This window comes from Grammomys surdaster, unplaced genomic scaffold, assembly GCF_004785775.1.
Source record: "Grammomys surdaster isolate TR1022 unplaced genomic scaffold, NIH_TR_1.0 269, whole genome shotgun sequence".
NCBI lineage: Eukaryota > Metazoa > Chordata > Mammalia > Rodentia > Muridae > Grammomys > Grammomys surdaster.
In genome coordinates, this window is record NW_021604710.1 from 2,000,679 (window position 1) to 2,024,573 (window position 23,895).

Sequence of the window (23,895 nt, forward strand, 5' to 3'; positions counted from 1 at the left end):
TTGCTGCCAATGGTGACCATACTGATGAGGCTCTCTTAGACACAGAGGAGAACTTGAGTAAAAACACTGACAGTCATGAATAGGCCTTGACTAGCACAGTGCTAAACCTGGCAACGAATCTTGAGAAACTGCATGTGATTCTAAAACTTGGGGGAAAGTTTGATATTCTATTCCTAAGATGTCTATCACAATCCTGGTGAAGACATGAGTGTAATTTATTATTGTTGTTACATTGCCTGGTGATTGGAAACACATTATCAATGTACAAATTAGAGCCTCTAATTCTATAGTAATTATCAGCCAATTTTGAAGTTATTACCAGGATTAAAAGTATGAATTTATTAGCTGATTCACTGTTACAAATCAAATTTTGATTAGATAATACTGTGTACTAATATGTATACTATTCAAATTTCTTAAAATGGTACAACAACTTTGATCAAAAATTTCAATATATGCAGAGCTAGGGGATGAGATGAATGATTGATGGCTTTTCCTTATAAAACCCTTATTAAAGGTCCTGATTTGGTTGGCCTCCAACTGTTTAGGTTCAGAATTAGGAATTCTACTTTTGATGACAGATTATGTGTTTTGATTAGAGAAACATTCCAGGGAGTTATTAAGAAAGCAAACTAATAACAAGAAATGTAGCAATGGCTGTGACAATATTTCATCACTGAAGTTCTTGAACATCTAGATTTTCAATTTATGATAGATTTTCAATTTATGGTATGTGTCTTTAAGGAAGCAGCTATATGTAGTGACCATATAAATAAATAGTAACTTACCCATTTTTGAGGCAACATTTGAACTGTATCTGTAACCTTTTCATCAATAGCTCTAAGAACTAAACATATACAGAGATAAGGGAAGGGGTGGGAGGCAACCAGATAATGCATCAATGACTGAAGAACTACATTAGTACTTTAAAATCACATTACTCCTTAACAAAAGTCTTTGGCATTAAACAGTGGCATCAGGTTTGGACATAATCATAGGCTAAACTAGATTACAGAAAGGAATGTTTGAAGCCAGGCACAGCTGAGGACTATAACCATGGTACTTTGAAGGCTGAACTGAGAGGATCTCAGTATAGATACACTTTTATTTAATGCTGTGTTAGTGGTGGAGGGTTGGATCAAATGATATCATAAATAATAACTGAAGAAGAAAATATCCTTTACATAGACACTGAGGATGAAGGTAGATATTGAAGGCAAGTACACAATAAAAAGAATGATTTATAGAAGAGTGATTGAGAGACGATCTTTTAAAAAATGTTTCAACTATATCATTGCTTTTTGATAATCACTTCCTCTGAAACTTTATTCAGATAATGGGCAGCACTGAAAAGGAGTGTTTACTCAGATAATGCAGAACTGAGATAGCCCAATCAAAAAATATGGGCTCTATCTCTCTCCAATCTAGCACCTACCATCATTCCAGAGTCTTATCTGGTAAAATACAAAGGTGATCATCTCTCCTTTCAGCTTAAAAACTCCTTCCATTCCTTTCCTGTAGAGCCAACCCTGACGTCTGTTGCAAAAAACAGAACAGCGACAACAAAACTCTCTATGAGTGGATCCCACCTAAACCTTTATCGGCATTCGCTTTTACCAGCTCCTCTATTGCACCAGTCAGCCGTACAAATACTTATGATCACTCTGAATGATGCTCCTGGCTCTGGGAATAGCTGCCCAAAGTGGGTCATCTCTGTAGGTAGGCTGTTTGTGTTCAGGACATGCCATCTTCGGCACAAAGAAAAAAAACCATAAAGCTTACAAATGAGTCTTCTGCATAAATGGAAATATTCAACTATAGACATAAACCTAGACATACCTACACACACACACACACACACACACACACATACACACACACATAAACACACACTCACATACACACACACACACATACACACATACAGGTTAAACATTATGCAGACTGCATGTGAATATTCATGCGAGTAACTATGTTTTAAAACAGAACAGAAAAATTTGCCCAAGTTGATCCTCTTCACAGAATCAAGGCAAGATAGAAATTATTACAGTAATAGAACCTGATAGAAACCAATAGAATCACAACATAGAGTAGAGTAATATTTTTCCATGTTTAAAAAAATCCAGTTTATATTCTTGCACTCCTCATGTGATGGCTCTTGGCAACTGTTTTGGTTATTTTTGTCCTCAAGCAGGGTTGCCAATTTCCTTGCTAAGCCGTATCTGCCCTCAGTGAATGTCTCCTTAGTGCCAGTCCTTGCTCTGCTGCCAAGCTCCTCTTCACTGCCTTGGCATCAAAATGAAATGTGGCCATGAAGGAAAGTGACCCCAAGAATCAGTGTGTGCGGCGCTGAAGCCATTTCCTTGAATTGCTCTCCTCCAAGCACATGCACAAAACACAGCTTGGAGTCATATCATCCTTTTGTTGATAATCTGCTCCTGCTTCTGTTGCTAGTATCTCTGCCCCCTCCCCTTGGCCTCTTTCCCTTTATTTATTCAATTATATAGCTATAAACTTTGCTTTTAAGTATGCAAGGGCATAAAATACCAGGATTTTAGTGTCTGTGGTTCCCAAAGCGAAAATGAAAAGATCTGACGAGGGCTAGAAATAATTGAGTAATAACTCTGATAAACATGCTAAACACACCCTATAGTCTACACTGAGCACAAGGAATCGGAGACCTTAAACTGCTTTCCACAGTGTGTGAGAGAACTTGGTTAAATCATATTTTATGGGAAAATATTGGTGGTAAGTTTCTAACTTGGAGAAGTTTCTGCAAAGTTATGTCAGACTTTGTAAAGCTCGCTTCTAACAATGTAATCAGAGCCACCTTCCACTCCCCACGGGATCCTAACTATGATAAACTCACTCTCTACATTTCCAAATCAATGAGGCCAATATGTTCTTTCAGCAGAATTTCCCAAGTTATAATGTGAATTACTTGAGAAACAATTTAAAAAAAAACAAACCCAAAAGATTCTGGGACTTGTTCTACTCAAAGGTATATGGCACAAATGGGGGTATTATTAATACTTCTGAACACATGTAACAAAGGAAACCACTCAGCCCCAATTCAGTACCTTCCCCGCTCAAAAGCTTCATGCATATTTAAGAGAATTAATTTATTTTCTGCAATTTGCTTTTAAGAGCTTAAGTGGCCATTTGCTGTTGCTTATTTCAGGATTGTATGCCCTTGTTCTCTGAGTCACCGACTTACAGCTCAAGTGCTCCAGGTGTATTTATGCTCCCAAAGTATTTTAAATTACCCATCAGGAAATCCAATTTCCTATGTATAAGACTCAGAAGTGATTTTCCACTGTTAACTTTTCTTAATTAAGGATATAGGCCTGAATTCACTGCAGACTTCTTGGTACTACATTTATTCACTGGCTCCTGACAGTCAACATTTAAGAATGCCATCAACATTAGAATATTAGATAGTCATTTAGATGAGGCCACTCTTAGATTAGGTGCAGAATGACATTTTGAGTACCCAGAGCACTCATCACCATAACAATATATATGTACCTTTCACTCTCTGCACCAGGCACAATAAAGACACCATCCTACTGAACCCATTATAAAGTCCTGTGTTACTAACTTTCCTTTCATTTCAACTCCTGAGATGTGAGAATTTCAGCAAAGGGAAGTGAATCAATGCCTACCAATTAATAAAACATGTATATCATCCACTTCTTTCAAATTGGGCATAGGCTGAGAGAAAGGGGATTAAGGCAACTAGACAGAATAGTACAATTTAAAGTACATGACACTTAATATATATTTGAAAGAGACTTAATATATACTTGAAAACTCATAGAAATGAAAAAGTTTATATCTTGTTGAAGGAACAAGGGAAAACCTTAAGACCCTCAAAGTAAAAAAATCAATAAACATATATATATATATATATATATATATATATATATATATATATATGAATGATGGGATTCAGAAAACTTAAGTTTGTAGACTTTTGTAGACTTTAGGACATGAGATAGGCTGCCCATTCCATCACACTGGCCGTGAACTATGGATGACTTGTAAGACAGTGAGTCTAAGAGCCTGAATCATATGATTTTATTGGACTGAGGTGTTGACCCTACTTCCTGATGATAGACTTTCTAGATATGTGAAAGTCATGAATTTAGAGGAAAACATTTTTAGATATATAGAATTATGTTACCATAATGAACAGGGTTCCTTTAAAAATATTTGACGTGTTAGCTGTCTGAGGAACATAACAGCCAGTCCATTATTCTACAAAAAGGATATGATTTCAGATTCACTTCAGATACTGTCTGATTCAATCCCAGGAGCTCCCTGTGTGTAGCCTCTGGGTTTGGTCTAAGCTCCCCAATGATGCCTTGTGGTTCGTGACCCCCTTTTGGGGGACACATATCACATATTTACATTACAATTCTAACAGTAGAAAAGTTGTTATTAAGAAGTAGCAACAAAATAATTTTAAGGTCAGGGGTTGTCAAAACATGGGTAACTGTACAAAAGGATTATAGCATTAAGAAGGTTGAGGACCACCTTAACCTTGTTACTGGAGAGGAAAGGGAGTAAACCAGATGGAACAAATAGCCAGTTGTGTTTGATGGTCATGTTACATTAGACATGTTTTTGTAGACAGTTCATTTGATAAAATTTTACTCAGCAACAATTTTAAGTCAGGTACTCTATAGGCCAAAGGGATAAGTTATATACAAAGCAGATGGAAGATTATATCCCATAAATCTCTGTGCACATGGGAGCAGTTAAGAGGGCAAAGACAGGAATGTATGAGTGACATTCAGTAACATTCATATGTTCTTCAAAGTGCAATGGGTCTCAAGAACACAAAAGAAAAAACAAACAAACAAATAACAAAGGCTCAGACCAGGTCAAGTGAAAATGGACATATTGTTATTGACAAGAGAGTGGGAAAAAATATAGTTTTTGACTTCCAGGTAACAAATTTGTTTTCCATTTGCTAGAGAACAGGAATTGTCATGGCAAAGTTTCCCCACCTCACTTATTGATAGATATGCACGTCATTTATTGTGCTTCCATTATGCCTTTACAAATTATGTTTAAATATCTAAGTGTGTGTGTGTGTGTGTGTGTGTGTGTGTGTAAAGGCACACAAGTGTCATGGCACACATGTGTAGGCCAGAGAACATCTTCAGAGACTGGACCTCATCTTCCACCTTGCATATGTCAGGAACTTTTACCTATGAGCTATATCTACTTCCCACTGTGTTGTAGAAATGCTGGGTTACAGACATGTGCTACTACCAGCCTTATGTGGGTCCTAGGATCCAAATCCTCATTTCTATGCTTGTGTGGTAAGTGATGTACTCACAGGCATAGACATCAATAGATATCTCTATATGTATATGTCTTATAACCAATATAGTTCTATGAAAAGGCCTAATAATATACTTTCTGTGTGCTCTCAGCCTACGTAAAACACCCCTTAAATACACTAAGTGATAGAATAAGGATCTGTTCTTTTTACAAAAGAAAGTTTCATTTCTTCATTGAGAATATCTAGCTTGTATGTAATATATTTTAATCATAATTACCTCACAACTTCCTCTCTCAATTCTGACCAAATGTTTCCCTCCCAACTTCTTACCCTGTTTTTTTTTTTTAAACAAAACAAAAGACCATCATCACCACAAACAAAATCAACCAAAAAGCTCTAGAACAAAAAGAAGCAAACACACCCAAGAGGAACAGATGATAGAAAGTAATCAAAGTAATCAGTGCTAAAATCAATAAATTAGAGACAAAAAGAACAATATAAAGAATCAACAAAACTAAGAATTGCTTAGTGGAAGGAAAATAAACCGAACAGTCTAACTCTTAGCCAAAGTAACTAAAAGGCAGAGAGAGAGAGAGAGAGAGAGAGAGAGAGAGAGAGAGAGAGAACACCAAATAAACGAAGGTAGAAATGAAAGAGAGGACATAACAACAGACATTGAGGAAATCCAGAGAATCATTAATTAGGTCCTATATAAAAAAAAAAAAAACTATACTCCACAAAATTGGAAAATGTAAATGAAATGGACAATTTTCTTGATAGATACCACTTACTAAAGTTAAATCATGATTAGGTAAACAATTTAAATAGTCCTATATCTCCTAAGGAAATAGAGGCAGTCATTAAAAAGCCCAAGCAAAAGAGCCCACAGCTAGATGGTTTTAGTGCAGAATTTCAAAGAAGAGCTAATATCAATACTCCTCAAATTATTCCATAAAATAGAAACAAAAGGAACACTGGCAATTTATGAGGTTACAGTTACCCTGATACCTAAACCATACAAGTTTCAACCACCAAAGAGAATTTCAGACCAATCTCCCTTATGAACACTGATGCAAAAATATTTAATAAAATTGAATTTAAATCACACAAAAATATCCACCATGAACAAATAGGTTTCATGGTTCAATACAGGAAAATCCATTAATGTAATTGACCATGTATACAAACTGAAAGTGAAGAAAACCACATGATCATCCCATTAGATGCTAAAAAAAAAGTCTCTGACAAAATCCAATACCACTTTATGATAAAAGTCTTGGAGAGATCAAGGATACAGGGTACACACTAAAACTCAATAAAGGTAATATACAGCAAACAAAAGGCTGATATCCAACATATACAAAGAACTCAAGAAACCAAATAACCCATTTTAAAAGTGGGGTATACATATAAGCAGAGAATTCTCAACAGAGGAAAGTCTAATGGCTGAGAAGCAATTAAAGGAATGTTCAACATCCGTAGTCATCAGGGAAATGCTAATCAAAATGACCATGTTACACCCATCAGAATGGCTAAGATAAAAAACTCCATTGATTGCACATGCTGGTGAAAATGTGAAGCAAGGAGAACACTTCTCCATTGCTGGTGGAATTGCAAACTTGCATAATCACTTCGGAAATCAATTTGGTATTTTCTCACAAAGTTGTAAAGAGCTCTACTTCAATACCCTGCTATACCACTCCTGGATGTGTACCCAAAAGATGTTCCACCATACCTCAATGACACTTCTTCAACTATATTCATAGCAGCTTTATTCATGACATTCTTTTTTATGTTTAAAATATATAATAATATAGTAAAATAATGTTTAATGTTCATGCTCTGTCTTCATGTACACATACATGTCAGAAGATGGCATCACATCATTTTATAGATTGTCATGAGCCACCATGTAGGTGCCTGGAATTGATATTAGGACTTCTGGAAGCGCAATCAGTGTCTTTAACTGCTAAGCCATCTCACAGGCCCAGCAGCTGGTTTTTATTTATTTGTAATAAATAAAAGTTATTATTTACTCATAAAAGTCAGAAACTGAAAACAATCTAGATGACCCTCAACCAAAGAATGGATAAAGAAAATGTGGTACAGTTACACAATGGTGTATTATTACTCAGCTATTAAAAACAATACATCATGAAATTTGCCGGCAAATGGATACAACTAGAAAAGATCATCCTCAGTGAGGTAATATAAACCCAGAGATACATACTTAGTATGTACTCACTCATAAGTGGATATTAGCCATAAAATATAGAATAACCATGCTACAGTCCACAGACCCAAAGAAGCTAAGTAACAAGAATAAGGGAGGACGCTTGAATCTCACTGAGAAAGGGAAATAAAATAGACATTGTGGTAGATGGAGGAAGGAAACTGGGTGATGGAGAGGTTGGGAAGGGGAGCAGGAGGAATCCAGTTGGGTGAGGACAGAGAGAGAACTAGGAAAGAGAACTGGAAACTGGAGCAGGGGGAGGAATGAGCTGGTAACCTAGGACAATGGAAACTTCCAGGTATCTATGAGGGTGACTCTAGCTAAGACTCCTAGCAATGGGGGATATATAGAACTTGAAATGGACATGTCTTGTAACCAGAAAAAAATGTCCAATGGAGGGACTGGGACACCAACCCAGCCACAAAACCTTAGACCCACAATTTGTCCTGCTTACAAGATGTGCAGGCATAAAGGTGGAGGAAAAATTGAAGGAATGGACAACTAATGACAGGTCCAGCTTGAGACCTGTGCAATGAGAGGGAGCCCACCCCTGATACAACGATATTCTGCTACACTTCCAGAAAGGTGCCTAGCTTACATGAACATAAAGCTTCACGTAAGAGGCTTTACCTAGCAACTAGTGAAAACAGTTGCAGTGACCTATAGTCAAATACTGGGGGGAGCTTGAGGAATTCTATGAAAGAGGAAGACAAAGGATTGTAGGAGCCAGAGAAGTTAATGATACCACAAGAAAACATACAAACCCAACTAACCTGGGCCCATAGGGGCCCACAGAGACTGAACCACCAGAGAGAAGACATGGGATGGACCTAGGCCCTCAGAATATATGTAATGGTTGTACAGCTCGGTCTTCACGTGAGACTCCTAACAGCAGGAGCAGGGGCTGCATCTGACGCTTACCTGCCTTTGGATCCCTTACCGCTAACTGAGCGGCCGTGCCTAGCCATAGTAGAATAATATAAGGCTAGAACTACTGCAATTTGATATGCCAAGGTGAGTTGAAATCTATAGGAGGCCTCCCCTTCTGTGAGGAAAAAGGGAGGGGGACAGATGGAGGTGAGATGAGAGGGAGGGGTTTGGAGGAGAGGAGGGAGGAGAAGCTATGATTGATATGTAAATACCTAAATTAAAAAAATAACATTCCACAGAATCCAATTTTTAAAAAAATATTATTTATTTATTTTTATTTATGAGTACACTGGAGCTGTCTTCAGACACACACCAGAAGAGGGCATCAGATCCCATTACAGATGGTTGTGAACCACCATGTGGTTGCTAGGAACTGAACTCAGGATCTCTGGAAGAGCAGTCAGTGCTCTTAACTGCTGAGCCATCTCTCCAGCCCTAGAATCCAATTACTGATGCCCCTGTGCACATGGCTGCAGTCCACTGAGACACGCAACCCACTAGTGGCTGTATCCCTAAAGAAGAAAATTCTCTTCTCAGTCATTATCAGCTGCCAATATCTCCTCAGCCGTCACTACCAGGACTCTGACTGGCTTCATTTTATGTATGTATTTTAAAATGCTGCTACTTTTCTGAGTTTTCAAGGGTGACTAAAATACCTCTTCAGTAAAACCTACTCTTTGCATCTCATATAAATCGTGATTCCCCCTTTCCAGTGATGGCTTCCTCCTAGGAGCCTGTATGACTTTCGCTCTTATTGTGCAGTTTTATGTCTACCTGTCCTTTAACACAAGATCTACTCTTTCTTGTTTACTTAACAATATGACAGTTTCCCAAGGATACACACCACTTGATTAGTTAGTTCCTCCAGTTGGCTGTGCTAGGGAAATGAGTATGGTCTAAATATAAATAGCAGGGGCCACTCTGATAAGCAGTCCCATTGTCACTCAATGTCAGTTAGGCATCAGTATTATAAAGATTTTACTAACTAGGACTGGGAGCAAAATGTAAGAATCTGTAAGCAATGTAAAATAGCCTTGTCTGGTGGACAAAGTAAACAACATGATGTAAATGAATATAAAACCAATGTTTATACTGATACAATGTGGTTAATGAGAAGAGAGCATAAAAACAGGCCAGCAAGGGCAGGGACCCTAACTAGCAGTTTTGAGCTTTGGCTCTTGCTCCCTTGTTATCTGATACCCCAAATAAGCACCTCTGCTTAGAGGACCTAGCTGGAACTGAGACTGGACAGCTGGACACCTCCTGGCTGTGTACAGTGGGCTGCCCAGCTCATCCCTCTGTGTCTCACCCAGTTTCTAACTAAGTGCTGTCAAAAGCCCCTAGCCTAGCAGGTCTAATGGGTCTCTATTTCCTTGGGACAACCCACAATCATCAGTACAGAAGTGCCAATTGATTTATATCTCTTGTCCTTTCCTTTTTATCTGTGAATCTATAGTAAATGTCTCTCTAATACCCATTCTGTTTCATGAATTTCACTCTGCAAACTCAAGAGACAAGAACCTGATCGCCACTTTCTCAGGGCAGTTTTAGTGGGTGAATTTTCTAGGACCACATATCTGTGAGCCAAGACTACCAAGAACTGAGAAAGACTTCCTTACTCTCAAACATGCCTTCACATCATTAATGTCCCACAAGAAACAGTAGAGTATGTTGAGGGGTTTTGTTTTCTGTTTTTACTAGGAAAATCTTAGAGGTTTCAGAAATAGAAAACAATTAATGAAAAAATTGATTTCATTATCCTTTAATTTGATGATGGTGATACTTGCCTTCAAGTGTGTGTGTGTGTGTGTGTTTGTGCGTGCATGCATGTGTGTGTGTGTTATTTCCAACATCTAAATGTGGATGTTAATGGAATGTGTTACATCTTGACTCCTGCTTGGACTAGTAATGCATATACACATACACCCATGTGCACATGTATGTATGTATGTACATCACTTTAAAGTATATCGCTTCCTGGCAGTGTAATTTAGAATTTCCACACTCAGAATTCAGCCTATCCCTTATTATCCTAATTGCTTTTGTGGTTTTGGGGTAATGAACTTCTGCTTCGTTACCTTTGGTCGTAGTTCCATTGACTTTGTCTCATTACAGAATTCATGTAGGTAAAATGCACTTGCTCATTTAAAATGTTGTTAATTACCTAAGTTACACATGGCATTACTGTAGATAAGTCGGAGGAGACCCATACAGACATCCGAACCAAGGACAATGCACTGTTAGTAAAGGAAAAGGAATTGGGGCTGGAGAGATGGCTCAGCGGTTAAGAGCACTGACTGCTCTTCCAGAGGTCCTGAGTTCAAATCCCAGCAACCACATGGTGGCTCACAACCATCTATAATGAGATTGGATACCCTCTTCTGGCATGTCTGAAGACAGCTACAGTGTACTCATTTAAAAAAAAAAAAGTAAAGGAAAAGGAAGCACACAGGATGACAGTATCTGTCATAGATCCTGAAAAGTTGGCACGACTAAGAATCCAAAGGAAAAGGAACATTTCACTTGATAAGGAATAGTGTGGTTTGTATACAGTGTTATTTAAATTGGCATTTAAAACTAGCGGAGATGTTAAAGGGAAAACATTCTAGCAACACCAGGGGTGGAGTCATGTGATATGGGGGGAGGGTGGTGGTGACATAATGCTGCATGTCAAATGTTTTAAGAGGCTCCTGGGAGAATAGAATGAAACAGCTCAATTATACCATTAGGATAAAATACACAGAATAATGCAAGAGATGGAAAGTGATGGCAGTTTATATTCACATTAGAATTACAAGAGCATCAAATACAATGAGAAGGCTATCCCAGTCTTTATTCTCTTAGTCCTACAAGCAAAAAGACAGACTTCCCACCATACAACTTTTGTAGTGGGTGTGCCCATACAGATGGGCCCCAAGCATTTAGTTCCCATTGTCATCAATGCAGTGGAAACTAAGACACCTTTGTCTTTATAGAGAACTTGCCTTTGGTAGGACAGAAGTTGGTGGAATTAGGACAGGTCTCATTTTTCACCTTTCTTAACTGTTTGCCAAATTTAAGTTGCCCACATCTCAATTTTTCTCTCTGGGAAGATATGTCGCTTGTACTCTGAAAGTTAGTAATTTTCTGAACAGGTAAGTAAAATGGCTTAACAATTTTATCTGGTTAGAAAACAAAACGAAATAAAACAAAACAGAACAACACAACCCAGAAAATAAGTAACTTTAAGTAGATGGCTTAGGGGATAAAGGTACCTGATGGATCTGAGTAGGATCCTCCAAATTCATAAGTGGAGGTCAAGAATGACTCCACAAGCTTGTCCTTGCACCTTTACATTTATGCCACACACACACACACACACACACCCCACACTAAATCAATAAAAAAATCAGAAAGCTTCTGATTTGTTAATTTTATATACGTATTTGTTAATATTATATATTTGTTATGTATTTGTTAATTTTATATACGTACCCCCACCCCCTTAAGACTCATATATATAGGAAACACAAACATTAGTGAGGGCTGAAAGAGCTAAGTTGTTATTTCAAGATGGATTGTTAGATGTCAAGATGACTAGCACATCCTGGTCTTCAGTGCTCAAAGCCAGCATTAAGCAGTGAACTAAGTCACAAACCACTTACACAGAAAAGAAACATACACAGCTGTGTGAACCCCCAACAGCTCCCACAGAGGTCCCCAACTCTCATCTTGTCTTAGCTTCTCTAACTTTTGACTGCTCCGACAAAAGGCACTAGGAAAGAAATCAAGCCCCTGGCTTTTATTATCTGGGTGCATTCCTTCTTTGTGGGTTTGCCAGTTCTCAAAATAAAGAAAGCCTTAGTAGTCACCCACAAGTTCTTGGTGTCACGAGAATGGATGAGACTTTATAGTACTGTCGTCTAAGTCCCTGCTGCTGGTGTTAGACTTGAGCCCTGTTGCCATCTTTCCTTCACATCAGTAACTGAAGTAAACAGCTATGTACTTCCCTTTTTTCTGTTATGCTTCAAGGAAATCTCAAGGTAGGAATAACAGAGATGGCAAGTTCTTTTAAATAATGATCTCTAGTCATGAAATTTGTCAGTAGGTTTGAAGTGCTGAAAAAAAACTGTCATTTTGCTGCTTTATCATCTCGAAGTCAGAGATCGTTGTGTTCTTTAGTTGGTTTAATTAGACACTTGTCTGGAGAGGGAAGAAAGTTCCTTGCAGTTCTTTGCTGTTTTCCATTAGCTTAAGAATTTATCTGTTCTGTATGTAATCTTTACCTTGATTACTCTTTGAAATATAGCAAAATACATTTTATGATTATGAAAATATTTACTTCACAATAAAGTTTAGGAACATGCATGCATAGACACACTCACACTTGTGCAAACACATTTTCTTAGGTAAAGGAACTTCTGTTTGGGCTTACAGGGCTGGCACACTCCCTCCCAATTTTTTTATTTAAGCTTAGTGCTCTCCAAATATTTTCAGATTTCCTTTATTAGCTATTTGACCTCAAACAACCTAGAGGTAATAGTAGCAGCTCCTTGCTGAGAAAGCCACCTGTAGAAGACCATACAGCCAAAGCATCCTAGCTATAAAACTCTCTTTGAATAGGTTAGTTTTCTTCATGAATGCACGATGGCTTCCCCCTTTGAATTCTTGGTACAATTTCTTTGAGAGGCATGATGAATAACAACATTTGGTTTATAATCATTCCTGAAACAAGCTGTCACAGTGAGCTTAAGGTCTGTGTAAGTTAGAGTGCAATTCACAGACTGCTGGTCTAGGTGCTAGAAGATCAACTGGAGGAGAGAAAATCCTAGACAATGCCTACATGATCTTAATTGCCAACGTATCTATTATCATCTGTTTTGCTTTGAGCCTGCCCAATTTTGGAGAAAATTCATCTTGAAAGAGGACTTTGAGATAGGCTCTTTTATAATGTCCAAAACTTAAGGAAATAGACAAGTTAATGAACAGTGATTATTTGATCATATGTACATAAAGGACTAAGTTAGAAAATATGGACTTGAACAATCCATCCAGTATTTTCTGTTTTAACTTTTCATCTATAAAATGAGGATAGTGATATTCCCTCCATATTAATATGAAGCTTGACTTCCTGACTGAGGTTAGAGAAAGAATGGTTATTTGAAAGAGCCATTCAGAATACAGAGCATTATTATTTAAGACTAGAAGAAAATCATACCCACTGTGCTGTTCCCACAGCAAAGTTTATTCACAGTACTTCTTGATTCTTTCTCTACAATTCACATAATCATGAAAGTTATTGCTTTGTTGTCTGGATATATTAACTGGATGGCTGAGTGCACAAGGCCCACATCAGAATCAGTGCAAAAATGAAACGTGGAGGAGGGAAAATAGAAAAGGACTCTTGAGCTTCCACTGGAGTCATACTCATCAGTCAACCTGCCCACATAAATACTGGGAAATCAACTCAGTTAACCACGTTGGGAGGTGAGCTTGAGTTATAACAGTGTTCCTGAACACAGGTCAATGAAAACCTGGCATACACACAAACTCCCATTTTTCACATTCTCTGCAAATGTCCACTAATTGTTTTCATATTTAAATGGCTAGAATGAACCACAGAAATGTTTGTTGTCAGACTGTTGGGCATTTTCTAAAAATAAAACAGGATGCTATGACACACAGTAAATTATTGTTGATTCTTTGTGCTCTCAGCAGAATCACAAAAGGGTAAGGTCTTAAAAAAGAAAAATCATTAAAGTCTTGTTCAAATTCTAAAACACAGAAAATAGTACTGGAACCAAGAGAGGTAAGTGTGTGTGTGTGTACAAGTACACTTAGTTCTATTTAGTCTTACATGCTTGAAAAGGTAATTTGCTTATAACCACAGTATTAAAAAACCTTCCAGAATGATTTAGAGTATAAAAACCAAGAAAATTTGTAAAAAATAAATTACATTCATTTATTTTTGAAAACCTCATACAAAGTATACAAAAAAAAAGTTGGCTTCCATGAGTAAAATCCTTCTCAAATGCCAATTTCAGAATTCATCCAAAGTGGAAATTTGATTATCAACAGTCCCTCACAGACAAGAATCTGTGTGCTTAATATGAAAACCTCAGTTTGTAACATGGCACAATCACAAACACGTGGAGTAAGGTGGCATATGGATAAGCAGCTCCCAGGGAGGTGGCTACCTAGTGAGCATGGGATGCATGAAGCAAATGAGAGTCAGTAGCCTGGTATTTAAACAGCTTCCATTGCCTGAGATTCTAATGATATGTGCATATCAGATTAACAAGAGAAAGCCAAGCCTTCTGTATCCTGCTTCTTCACACCATCAGTGATCAGATTGCTGCCTATCTTGAGTAGAAAGCATCAGTCTCTCCCAGAAGAACAGCCTCCAAGTCTAATCAAGATCATGGGCAAGAGACCCCGATAATAAGCGAACGGTTAAATCCACAAGTGGGTGTAGCTATAGCTTTGTTCTAAAGGATTCCTTATGTATCCCAAGAATTAGATTGTATATTTACCTAAACCTAAATATGAGCCTCAGGTCAAAGAAATCAGACTGAATGGGAGTTGTAACTCTCATCAAATGAACCATGTCCATGATATCAATTCGTTTTTATCCTTAGCCTTCACCACTACTGCCAAAAAGTCATGATGTGTAACAACACTGAGATGGACTTTCCAAAGAATACGAATAATCTTAATGCCTATCTTCAGAGTGATAGTGAATAGGTAGTGGCAAACTTCTTTGGGATTCCTAGTGTATACTGAATTAACGATGTTATTTTAGAACATTATTAAGTCAACTGATTGGGAACCTAATATTTCAGGTTGAACTGACAGCCCATACTCAAAGTTTAATTATTATTTCAGACCCTGACCCTATGTAACTTATATGATTGGGGGTCATCACAGGTGCAATTAAGTTAAACACCTTGAGGTGATAGCTGGGATGTCTAGGTGATTCTCCTATCATCAAAGATCCCTTAAAAGAGGGAGCATAAAGATTTAGCATCAGAGAAAAAGTGACCTGACCACCATGTTTACACCTCTAGACTATCATTCTGATCTGTGTAAGGAGTGGAGGGAAACTTCTCCTTTTCAGTGAACAGTTGTCACTGCAGAGATTCACTGTCAGTTAACCTGCTGAGCACAAGTGGCTGTTGCATAGTGGTCCGTTGCTCTGCCACAAATACAAGAAAATAATCAGATATTCATACTATTTTCTCTAAGGGTCATGGAACATTTTCAGGAGACACAGATTGACTCCTAAGGTATGAATCAAAGGATGACATATAGTGTAGATATTTCTTTCAAACTGAAATGTTCTCTCCTGAATTGAGCTGGAAAGTGCCTAAGATCCAAGAAGCCCAGCAAAGAGGAGGATCAGGAAACTCACAAGAAATACAAGGCTTATGAGTCTCTCTGCACAACTGACAGCAGACTCCTTACTGAAGCCAAGGGAACTCTAGTGATACAGCTTTTGTGACTCATCACCCATAGTGGGGTTGGCTTTTGTTGTGAGGCGGCTACCCTTGAGTTGACCACGATTCTGTACATAACCTCTTATTCAATCTCTATAAGTAACCACAGTAAACTCACTGGTTTATCATCATAGAATTAGGTAGAATCATTTGTTTGGTCTGCTGTCAGTGACCTATCAATGTGAATAAACACACAATCCTGTGAGACAATAGACGCTTTTCTCCAAAGACTGGGACCAAGCCAATGATGTTCACTTTTAATTATATTCAAATTTCTACTGATGGTTCTAGTCTTCATATTTGTGGAGAAAAATAAATCAGAGATATCCAGTTTTCAAAAGAATAAATAAAATCTATTTGCAGACATTGTCAAGTGAAGAAAATGTTAACGAATTCCCTAAAAAAAACCCACAAAAACTGTTCAGCAAGGCTATTGGGATGAGTATTTTGGTTGTCAACTTGAGTACATCTGTAATTGACTAAAACTCCAAAATGGCTGGGTACACCTCTGAGGGATTTTTGCTTAATTAAACCATTTGAAATGGGAAGATTCACTTTCCAATCTAGATCTTTGAGGTGGAAAGACACACCTTTAATCCATATCTTTTTGATGTGGCATAACCCACCTCTAATTAAACCAACTAGAAGCCTATATAAAGGACATGGAAGAAGGAAGGTCATTCTCTGCCTGTTCTTTCTTTAGCTAGGAAGTCCATTCCTTCATTGGTAGAGTCTACTTTCTTCAGGATTCTAGAGTATACTGAAGACCAGCTGAGATATTCTCTCTTGAGGACTGAACAACTACTGGATTTTCAGACCTTCTATTCATAAGTACCCATTAGGTTGAATTGGGTGTACCACAGTCTGCAAGCACTCTAATAACTCATATATAGCGAGATTCATTCTGTAAGTTCTGTTATTGTAGAGAAACTTGATTAATACAGCTGTGGAACATGAAATCAATTGATACACATTTGATACAAGTGAAGTGAAATGAAATCACAATATTTCTGTCAACAGCATAAAAACAAAACAATACTTGGGAATTAATGGAACAAAAGGACTGTAAATTAATGCAGTGTTGTCATCAAAATGTGCCCAAAATGTTAAGAGACTTGAGTAAATGAGAAGCAGTCTCTGTTGACGATTAGAAGATCTGACACTGATGAGATGTGTGTCCTCTACAATGTGATGTACAGAACCCAGACAATCCCTAAGGGAATCACAGCTGAGTTCTTCATAGGAGCCAACATACTTAATCTGAATTATTATCTCATATCACTTCTAAAAATTAATATAAGGTAGATACCCAGAACCCAAAGGTAAACTCCTATAAATAGCAATACAGGGGTGAATATTTATGACATTGGTCTTGGCAAAGATATTCTTTTACAAAGTGTGTGTAGCTTATACCTGTGTGCAAGTGTTGTTGGTATGTGTAGTTATATGGATGTGTCTACCCTCACCTCCCTGGAACTGCTGGTTATAAACAGGAGCCACCACACCTGGCTTTTTATATGGGTTCTGGTGTCATGCTTATGTGGCACTTTACTAAACGAGCTATCTCCCCAGTCCTAGCACAAAGATTTTTGTTTGTTTGTTTTTAAATAAAAGATTATAACAACTTGTAATTCTTTAAATATCCTAAGTCATAGTGCTACTATGTTGTGTTACTGAATAATTTTAAGAGGTAAAAAAAAATAGAAGAAATAAATAAAGTATTTTATTTCTATTATTAATGACCAAACTAGAAAATAAAGCCAACAGTCCAAAGCAGAGTTAAACAACAGACACATCAATGGTCAGGGCTGCTGAAATAAATCTACTAACAAAAAACTGTCTAGTTACATGCAATAATGACTTATTTTGTTTGTATAGAACAAGAAGATGTGTGACTTATTTAAATAGGAACCATAGTCAGCAGTTAAAATACAAAGGACCCTGAGCTACAAAATACCCACAATCAAGAACAGGCTCAATGTGCTAGAGAATCAGGTTGTCCAGACTAGGCATCCTCATCCACTGAAGGATAACCAGGGAGGCTTCTGTCTACTGCAATGGCTTTTGAAACTTTCCACAGTAACAAGTGGTGTGAGAAGTGAAAACTTTCTGTTATTTGAGTATTAACTTTGACTCAATCTATCATGTACAATTTCATTGTATTTATCTTTTATTTACATTTATTTTTATTTTGTCTTTCTTTTATTAAAAATAGATTTTCTTCATACAATATATTCTGATTATGGTTCCCGTCCTCCATCTCCTCTGAGTTGCTTGCCACCTTTCCTTTCAGCAGCATCCACATCCTTTCTGTCTCTCCTTAGAAGACACACTGGTATCTTAAGAATAATAATAAAATATAATAAGATAAAACAAACAGAAGAAAAAGCACTGAAGAAAAATTGTGAGATACACATGTAGATGGATAGACATACAGTTAGAACACAGTATAGGTATGGAGTTGTGTGAGAATTCTAAGTGCTTGTGAGAAAACTCCAAGAAAACAAGACAAGAATCTTGTGACTTCAGTTTCTTCAAAACACAGAATTGTTTTCAGAAATGTGCTTTTGTGCTCCTTTAGGTATAGCAGATGCCTCTATGGAAAAATACATTTTTGCCTCATGGGGCTTGTCCTTGTGATTGTACACTTTACTGAGTTGACTCTTCTTACCTGCAGAGTATATACTGTTTGCTGCTCTCAATAATGTGGGCTACCATATGAAACTTTAGTGTGACTCACTTTTATGTCCCATTCTCCCAGGATTATACCAGCAACTAGAGTAGCAACAACGTACATGTTTCATACACATAGGAATCACTAAAAACATAAAACTGGAAGCTGTAACAGAAATGCAAAAGACCTATAAGTTTTTTAAAAAAATGCCCTGTAAAGACCTTAGGAGACAAAGAATCTCCAACGATGTCACTGCGTTTGCTTGTTTTGATCATCTACTGCTGAGCATGGGGACTGGCCTGACGAATGGTTTGTATCCCCAGTGAGACTCCCTTGAGGGAACTGATTTTTTCCTTTGTGAATGGTTTTTAGTTGGAAATATCTACTAGGTTGGGAGGGAAAGGGGCTGTGTTTCTTTCAGCACTGGGACCCATCCGGGTCAGATCCCTGCAGGCTCTCTGAGAGTTTATATCTGTGTCAGTCTTGCTATGTTTAGAGGACCTTGTTTCCTTAGCTGTCATTCTGTGGAGAATATCCAATAGCCTTGGCAATAGCCTGGGTTGTTTGGGGGTTCCCATGGGGCCCCTTTGGACAACAACTTGATTAGACATAGCCATTCCTGACAATGGAAGCTTCATTTGGTCATGATGAGAGACGCCCAGTTGGGCTGCATGTCTTCTGTCATTTGGCAATTTCATTTAAATTTCGTTCATACACTAATAGATTTTAGGAAGCTTGTATTGTATCATTTTCCATACAGCCCTTCCAATGGCCCTTAACATTAGCTGTTCTCCCTGTAGTTCCTTCTCCCCCTCTTCCTTCTCCCTCTCCATTTGATCCTCCTGTTCTTCTCTCCACCTTGTTCATCCACAACTATCTATTCTATTTTCCTTTCTTAAGGAGATATCTATCACCTCCTAGTCCCTTACTCTATACATAAATCTATGGTTCTATAGATTATAGTGTGCTTATCATTGACTTAAAAAGCTAATATTTACATATAAGGGAATAAAACTGTGTTCATCATTCTGGGTCTAGGCTACCTTACTCAGAATGATTTTTTTTCCTAGTTCCATACATGTGCCTACTAATGTCATGATTTCATTTTTCTTTAATAGCTGAGTAAATCTGCATTGTGTAAATGGGCCACATTTTCTTTATCCATTCATTTACTGACAGAAATCTATGCTGTTTCCAATTTCTGGCTATTAAGAAGACAGCAGCAAGGAACATGGTTGAACAAGTGTTTCTGCGGTGGGATTAAGAATCCTTTGGATATATGCCCAAGAATAATATAGGCAGACCTCGAAGTAGATCGATTCCCAGTATCCTGGAAAATGGCCATACTGATTACCATGGTGGCAGTCCCACCAGCAATGAATGAGTTTTCACCTTACTATATCCTTGCCAGCATGAGCTGTCATTTGTTTTATTGTTCTTGGGCATTCTGATAGGTGTTATATGAAATCTCAAAGTGGTTTTGATTTGCATTTCTCTGAATTACAGATGTGCCCCATCATGCATTTTTCATCTGTTATCACAAATATGTGGAGAAAAACAATTATTTTAAAACTTGAAGCAACCCATAACCACACAAATGAATAATGGCACATTGTATTTAGGCAAGATCAAACATTACAGACTTCCAAGAGAGCACTATTCTTCAAAATCAGGATGTGCATAGAGCTGTGGGAACTGGAGGATGAAGGGTATTGTAAAGAGCTCAGGGAAGTGTACTTGGACTTATGACTCCCATTACCATCCAGACTAGGATGCTACAGTCCCTCTCCTCCATCTCTCCTTTGACTTAGTGCTTTACCCTTCCTCGTACCAGTACTGAGAAATGCAGTCAGCACTAGATCTAGGAGAGAACTTACTGCTGTCTTCCTTGGATCCTTGTAAGTAATGGAAAATGTGGGAATTAAAACAGTTGATTTAGGTTACAATGTTTCCAAAATACTTCTAATGGGAGCTCCTATTAGCTTCAGATGAACAGCTTGAGAGCCCATCACACACTTAAATACAGGAAGGAGACTTGCTCTCCTCTTTCCAACTGACAGGTCTCTAGATGTGTTTCAAAGCATCTCCAGTTTTCCTAATTGTTTCATCACTGAATCATAGAAAAGGCTTAAAAATAATTTTTTTATCTTCAAACTATTTCAGTGGTGAACATGTTAAAAAATAATACCATAGTTGTACATACCTCTTATACAGCTTTAGAGAGATCACGGTTAATCATGGCTGATTTATTCCATGTTTGGCAGTTTTTTCTTTTGCTTTGAAAGGTGCATCAGCATTCATTTAGTAAACAGATTCTTATTTTCTTTTTCTTTTCTTTTCTTTTTAAGACAGGAAGTCTTTGCATAGCTTAGTATAGCTCAAAATTTTTGGAAAACATTTTAATATTTAATAACAGCAGCTAATCTGTGAAAGCTCACAGGTTTAATTATGAAAACAACTTGCAAATTCAGAACGCAAGCTACTTCTAAAAAGTAAAGTATGCTTCCTGTACACAAATCAAGAGAGCAGAGGACAACATAGACATGGCATCAAGAGGCATAAAACAAAATGAAACAAAATCAAGAAAAAGAGAACTACACCATCAGAATTAACTTAATTAAGTTTTAGGAACCAAAAATACTAGCAAAGAATTTTAAGAACATATCAGTCAGCCATATATCTGATGAAGAACTCACAACTAGAACATGTGAAGGACTCACATCCTAGGTCAAAGGGAACAATTCAATTACTAGAGCAGCAAAAACATGATATGACTTTCTCCAAGGAAGATAAACAAATGTCCCATATAGCTTATAAGAAAGTTGCTAGGCTATCATAAGTCATCACCAAAACAAGTGGAAATTACAAGTACCACTTCTGTGGATCCAGGCAACATGACAGAAGAGAAAATGACAAGGACAACTGAGGGCATAAAAGTTGAAACACTCAGATGGTGGTGGTAGAAATTGGCAGGGGCTACAGAAATCAGCCTGTCATTTCATCCTTAGGTTACCTATATGAACACCAAAGACAACAACTGCCAGGCATGGTGCACATGTCTGTGAAGAAGAGGCTACCCAGAGGCTCATGTTTTCAGAGTCATCTCTGCCCAAAACAACAACCTCTTCCCCATGAAAGCTAAACCCTTCCTTTCTAGAAGGGTTTTACTTACTGAGATTCCATTTCAGGCCTGTTGTCGTCACCTGGTTGCAAGGCTGTCCAACAGGAATAAGGCCACACCAGTTGCCTTCCATTCCAGTGTCTACATGGAGCCTGTGCTTCCCCTGAAGAAGAAGAGCAAGTATGAAGAAGGGCAAGACAGGAACAACCTGCAGCATGCTGGCAACCAGCTAATAACACTTAATGTGGCTTATCATCATACTAGCCACAAATTAACTCAGCACATTCTTTCATCTGATTTAGACCTACTTTTCTATATCAGCTTACTATTAGTTATAAGCTTTACACTGAAACATTGGATGAATATGTCCAGGGCCACACAAATAGTCTTATTCTTGAGACCTACCAATTGTAAAGATACCATCCATTGTACCTGCTGAAGATACAACCTTTTGTGACAATGAATTCTAGACTTACATCCAAATATGCATTCAATTACATATAAAAGACCATCTCCCAAGTAAAATCTTTACTTATCTATGAGTCAGGTTTCTAATATTCAGAATTCAACATAAGCACTGTAAATGTTAGCCTGTCCCCGTGGTCATCATTGATATCCTCACAATATACACATAGGTGTGCTGGTTAGTTTTTGTCAACTTGACACAAACTAGAGTCACTTGGGAAGAGGGCACCTCAATTGAAGAATTATCTCTATCAGATTAACCTGTGGGCATATTTCTGTGGGCATTTCCCTGATTAATGGTTAGGTGGGAGAGCTTGGCCTACTGTGGGTAGTACTGCCCCTGGGCAAGTCGTCTTGTGATGATATATAAGCAAGCTGGTAAGCAGCACTCCCCCCCCGTGGCCTCTGCTTTAGTTCCTGCCTTCAGCTTTCTGCCTTGGCTTCCTCTCAATGATGTTCTGTAAACTGTAAACCAAATAAACCCTTTCTGCCCCAAGTTGCTTTAGGTTAGTGTTTATTACAGCCACAGAAAGCACTAAAGGCACTAAAATAGGGAATGTTTTACTTAAATATTCAATCAGATCAGGCCTAAGGATAATCACACAAGTTATGACCTTGATGTCTGTTGTTGGGAGAGAAGAGGACAATCAATGTACTGTGCCATGCAGGAGATAATATGTATACAGAAGCATGGATAGACTGTGGGGTCCATGTAACGTGCCCGAGTGGCAGAAATGAGTCTGCGGGATGACATGTGAAGAATCCTTTTGATCACTGATTAAGTGGAGGGTTCAGCCCGCTATGGGTAGTGCCACTCATGGGTAATTGGTTCCAGGTTGTATAAAAACACAATTTGTTCACGCATGGACCTCCATGTTAGCATCAGAGCTGTGTCTCCACATATAAACACTTCAAGTGACAGTAATGAGACAACACGAGGTCCTTACTCATTACCAAGGAGCCACATGGAGGCATGGTAAGGAACACACTGCAGGAAGTGTATGTGTGTGCATGCGGGCTGGGGACTGTATGGAATCTGATTAATGTACTCAACTGTAAGTCTTCTCTACAAGGAAGAATGTGTAAGTTTTAAAACTGCCTCATAGCAATCCTTCCTTCTCCCTCACCAGGACTGACGTGGGAAGGATGGTGGGTCTGAACCCTCTCTAGATGAGCAGCACCTCCCAATGGGAACAGGAGTCACTTCTCACCAGCCATTACAACTGTTCTGACTTTCCTCTAAAAGTCTTTCATTCTCTGCAAGGCAAGTATGTCTTTGGTGGTTTGTAGAGTTTTCTTTTAAAGTGATTGAGTTTGGATGGTTTACCACACACTTATTTCCCCCACTCCCTCCTTTTCTCCAAAGCAAAACAATTCTCTCTGTAGATATATAATCAGAATACAATACAGCCCAACATCCTGAAAACCACACGCTGCACATTTTAACAAATGCTGAAAGAGGTGAAGATGTTTTCTTTATAATAACAGCAGTTGTCAGTAGAAGGGGTGGCAGAAAATTCCCAGTTCATTAGAGTATTTTGGCTCCAGAAGACAACTATGTGATAGCATATCACGTAGGTAGAACTTGGCCCAGTTTCCTGTTTATGGCTGCACTTCTAGGGCCCTGTGGCAGAAATGCCACACAATTGGAGGTTGACAGCTAAGCTGCAATGCGTTGGCTTGGGGTTGCATATACAGGGC

The 23,895-nt window shown here is 38.1% G+C and overlaps 1 protein-coding gene across 5 annotated transcripts in view; it reads right to left on the reverse strand.

Moving 5' to 3' along the window:
• Tpk1 (thiamin pyrophosphokinase 1) overlaps nucleotides 1–23,895 on the reverse strand; it is a 311,282-nt gene that overhangs the window by 57,926 nt on the left and 229,461 nt on the right. For 4 of the 5 annotated variants that reach the window (XM_028776415.1, XM_028776416.1, XM_028776412.1 and 1 more), the window contains one exon: nucleotides 21,781–21,892. In XM_028776415.1, the coding sequence (XP_028632248.1) occupies nucleotides 21,781–21,892 (112 nt within the window). Of the gene's footprint in view, nucleotides 1–18,180; nucleotides 18,274–21,780; nucleotides 21,893–23,895 lie in introns of those variants that run through there. The other variant, XM_028776413.1, reaches the window with a different exon arrangement.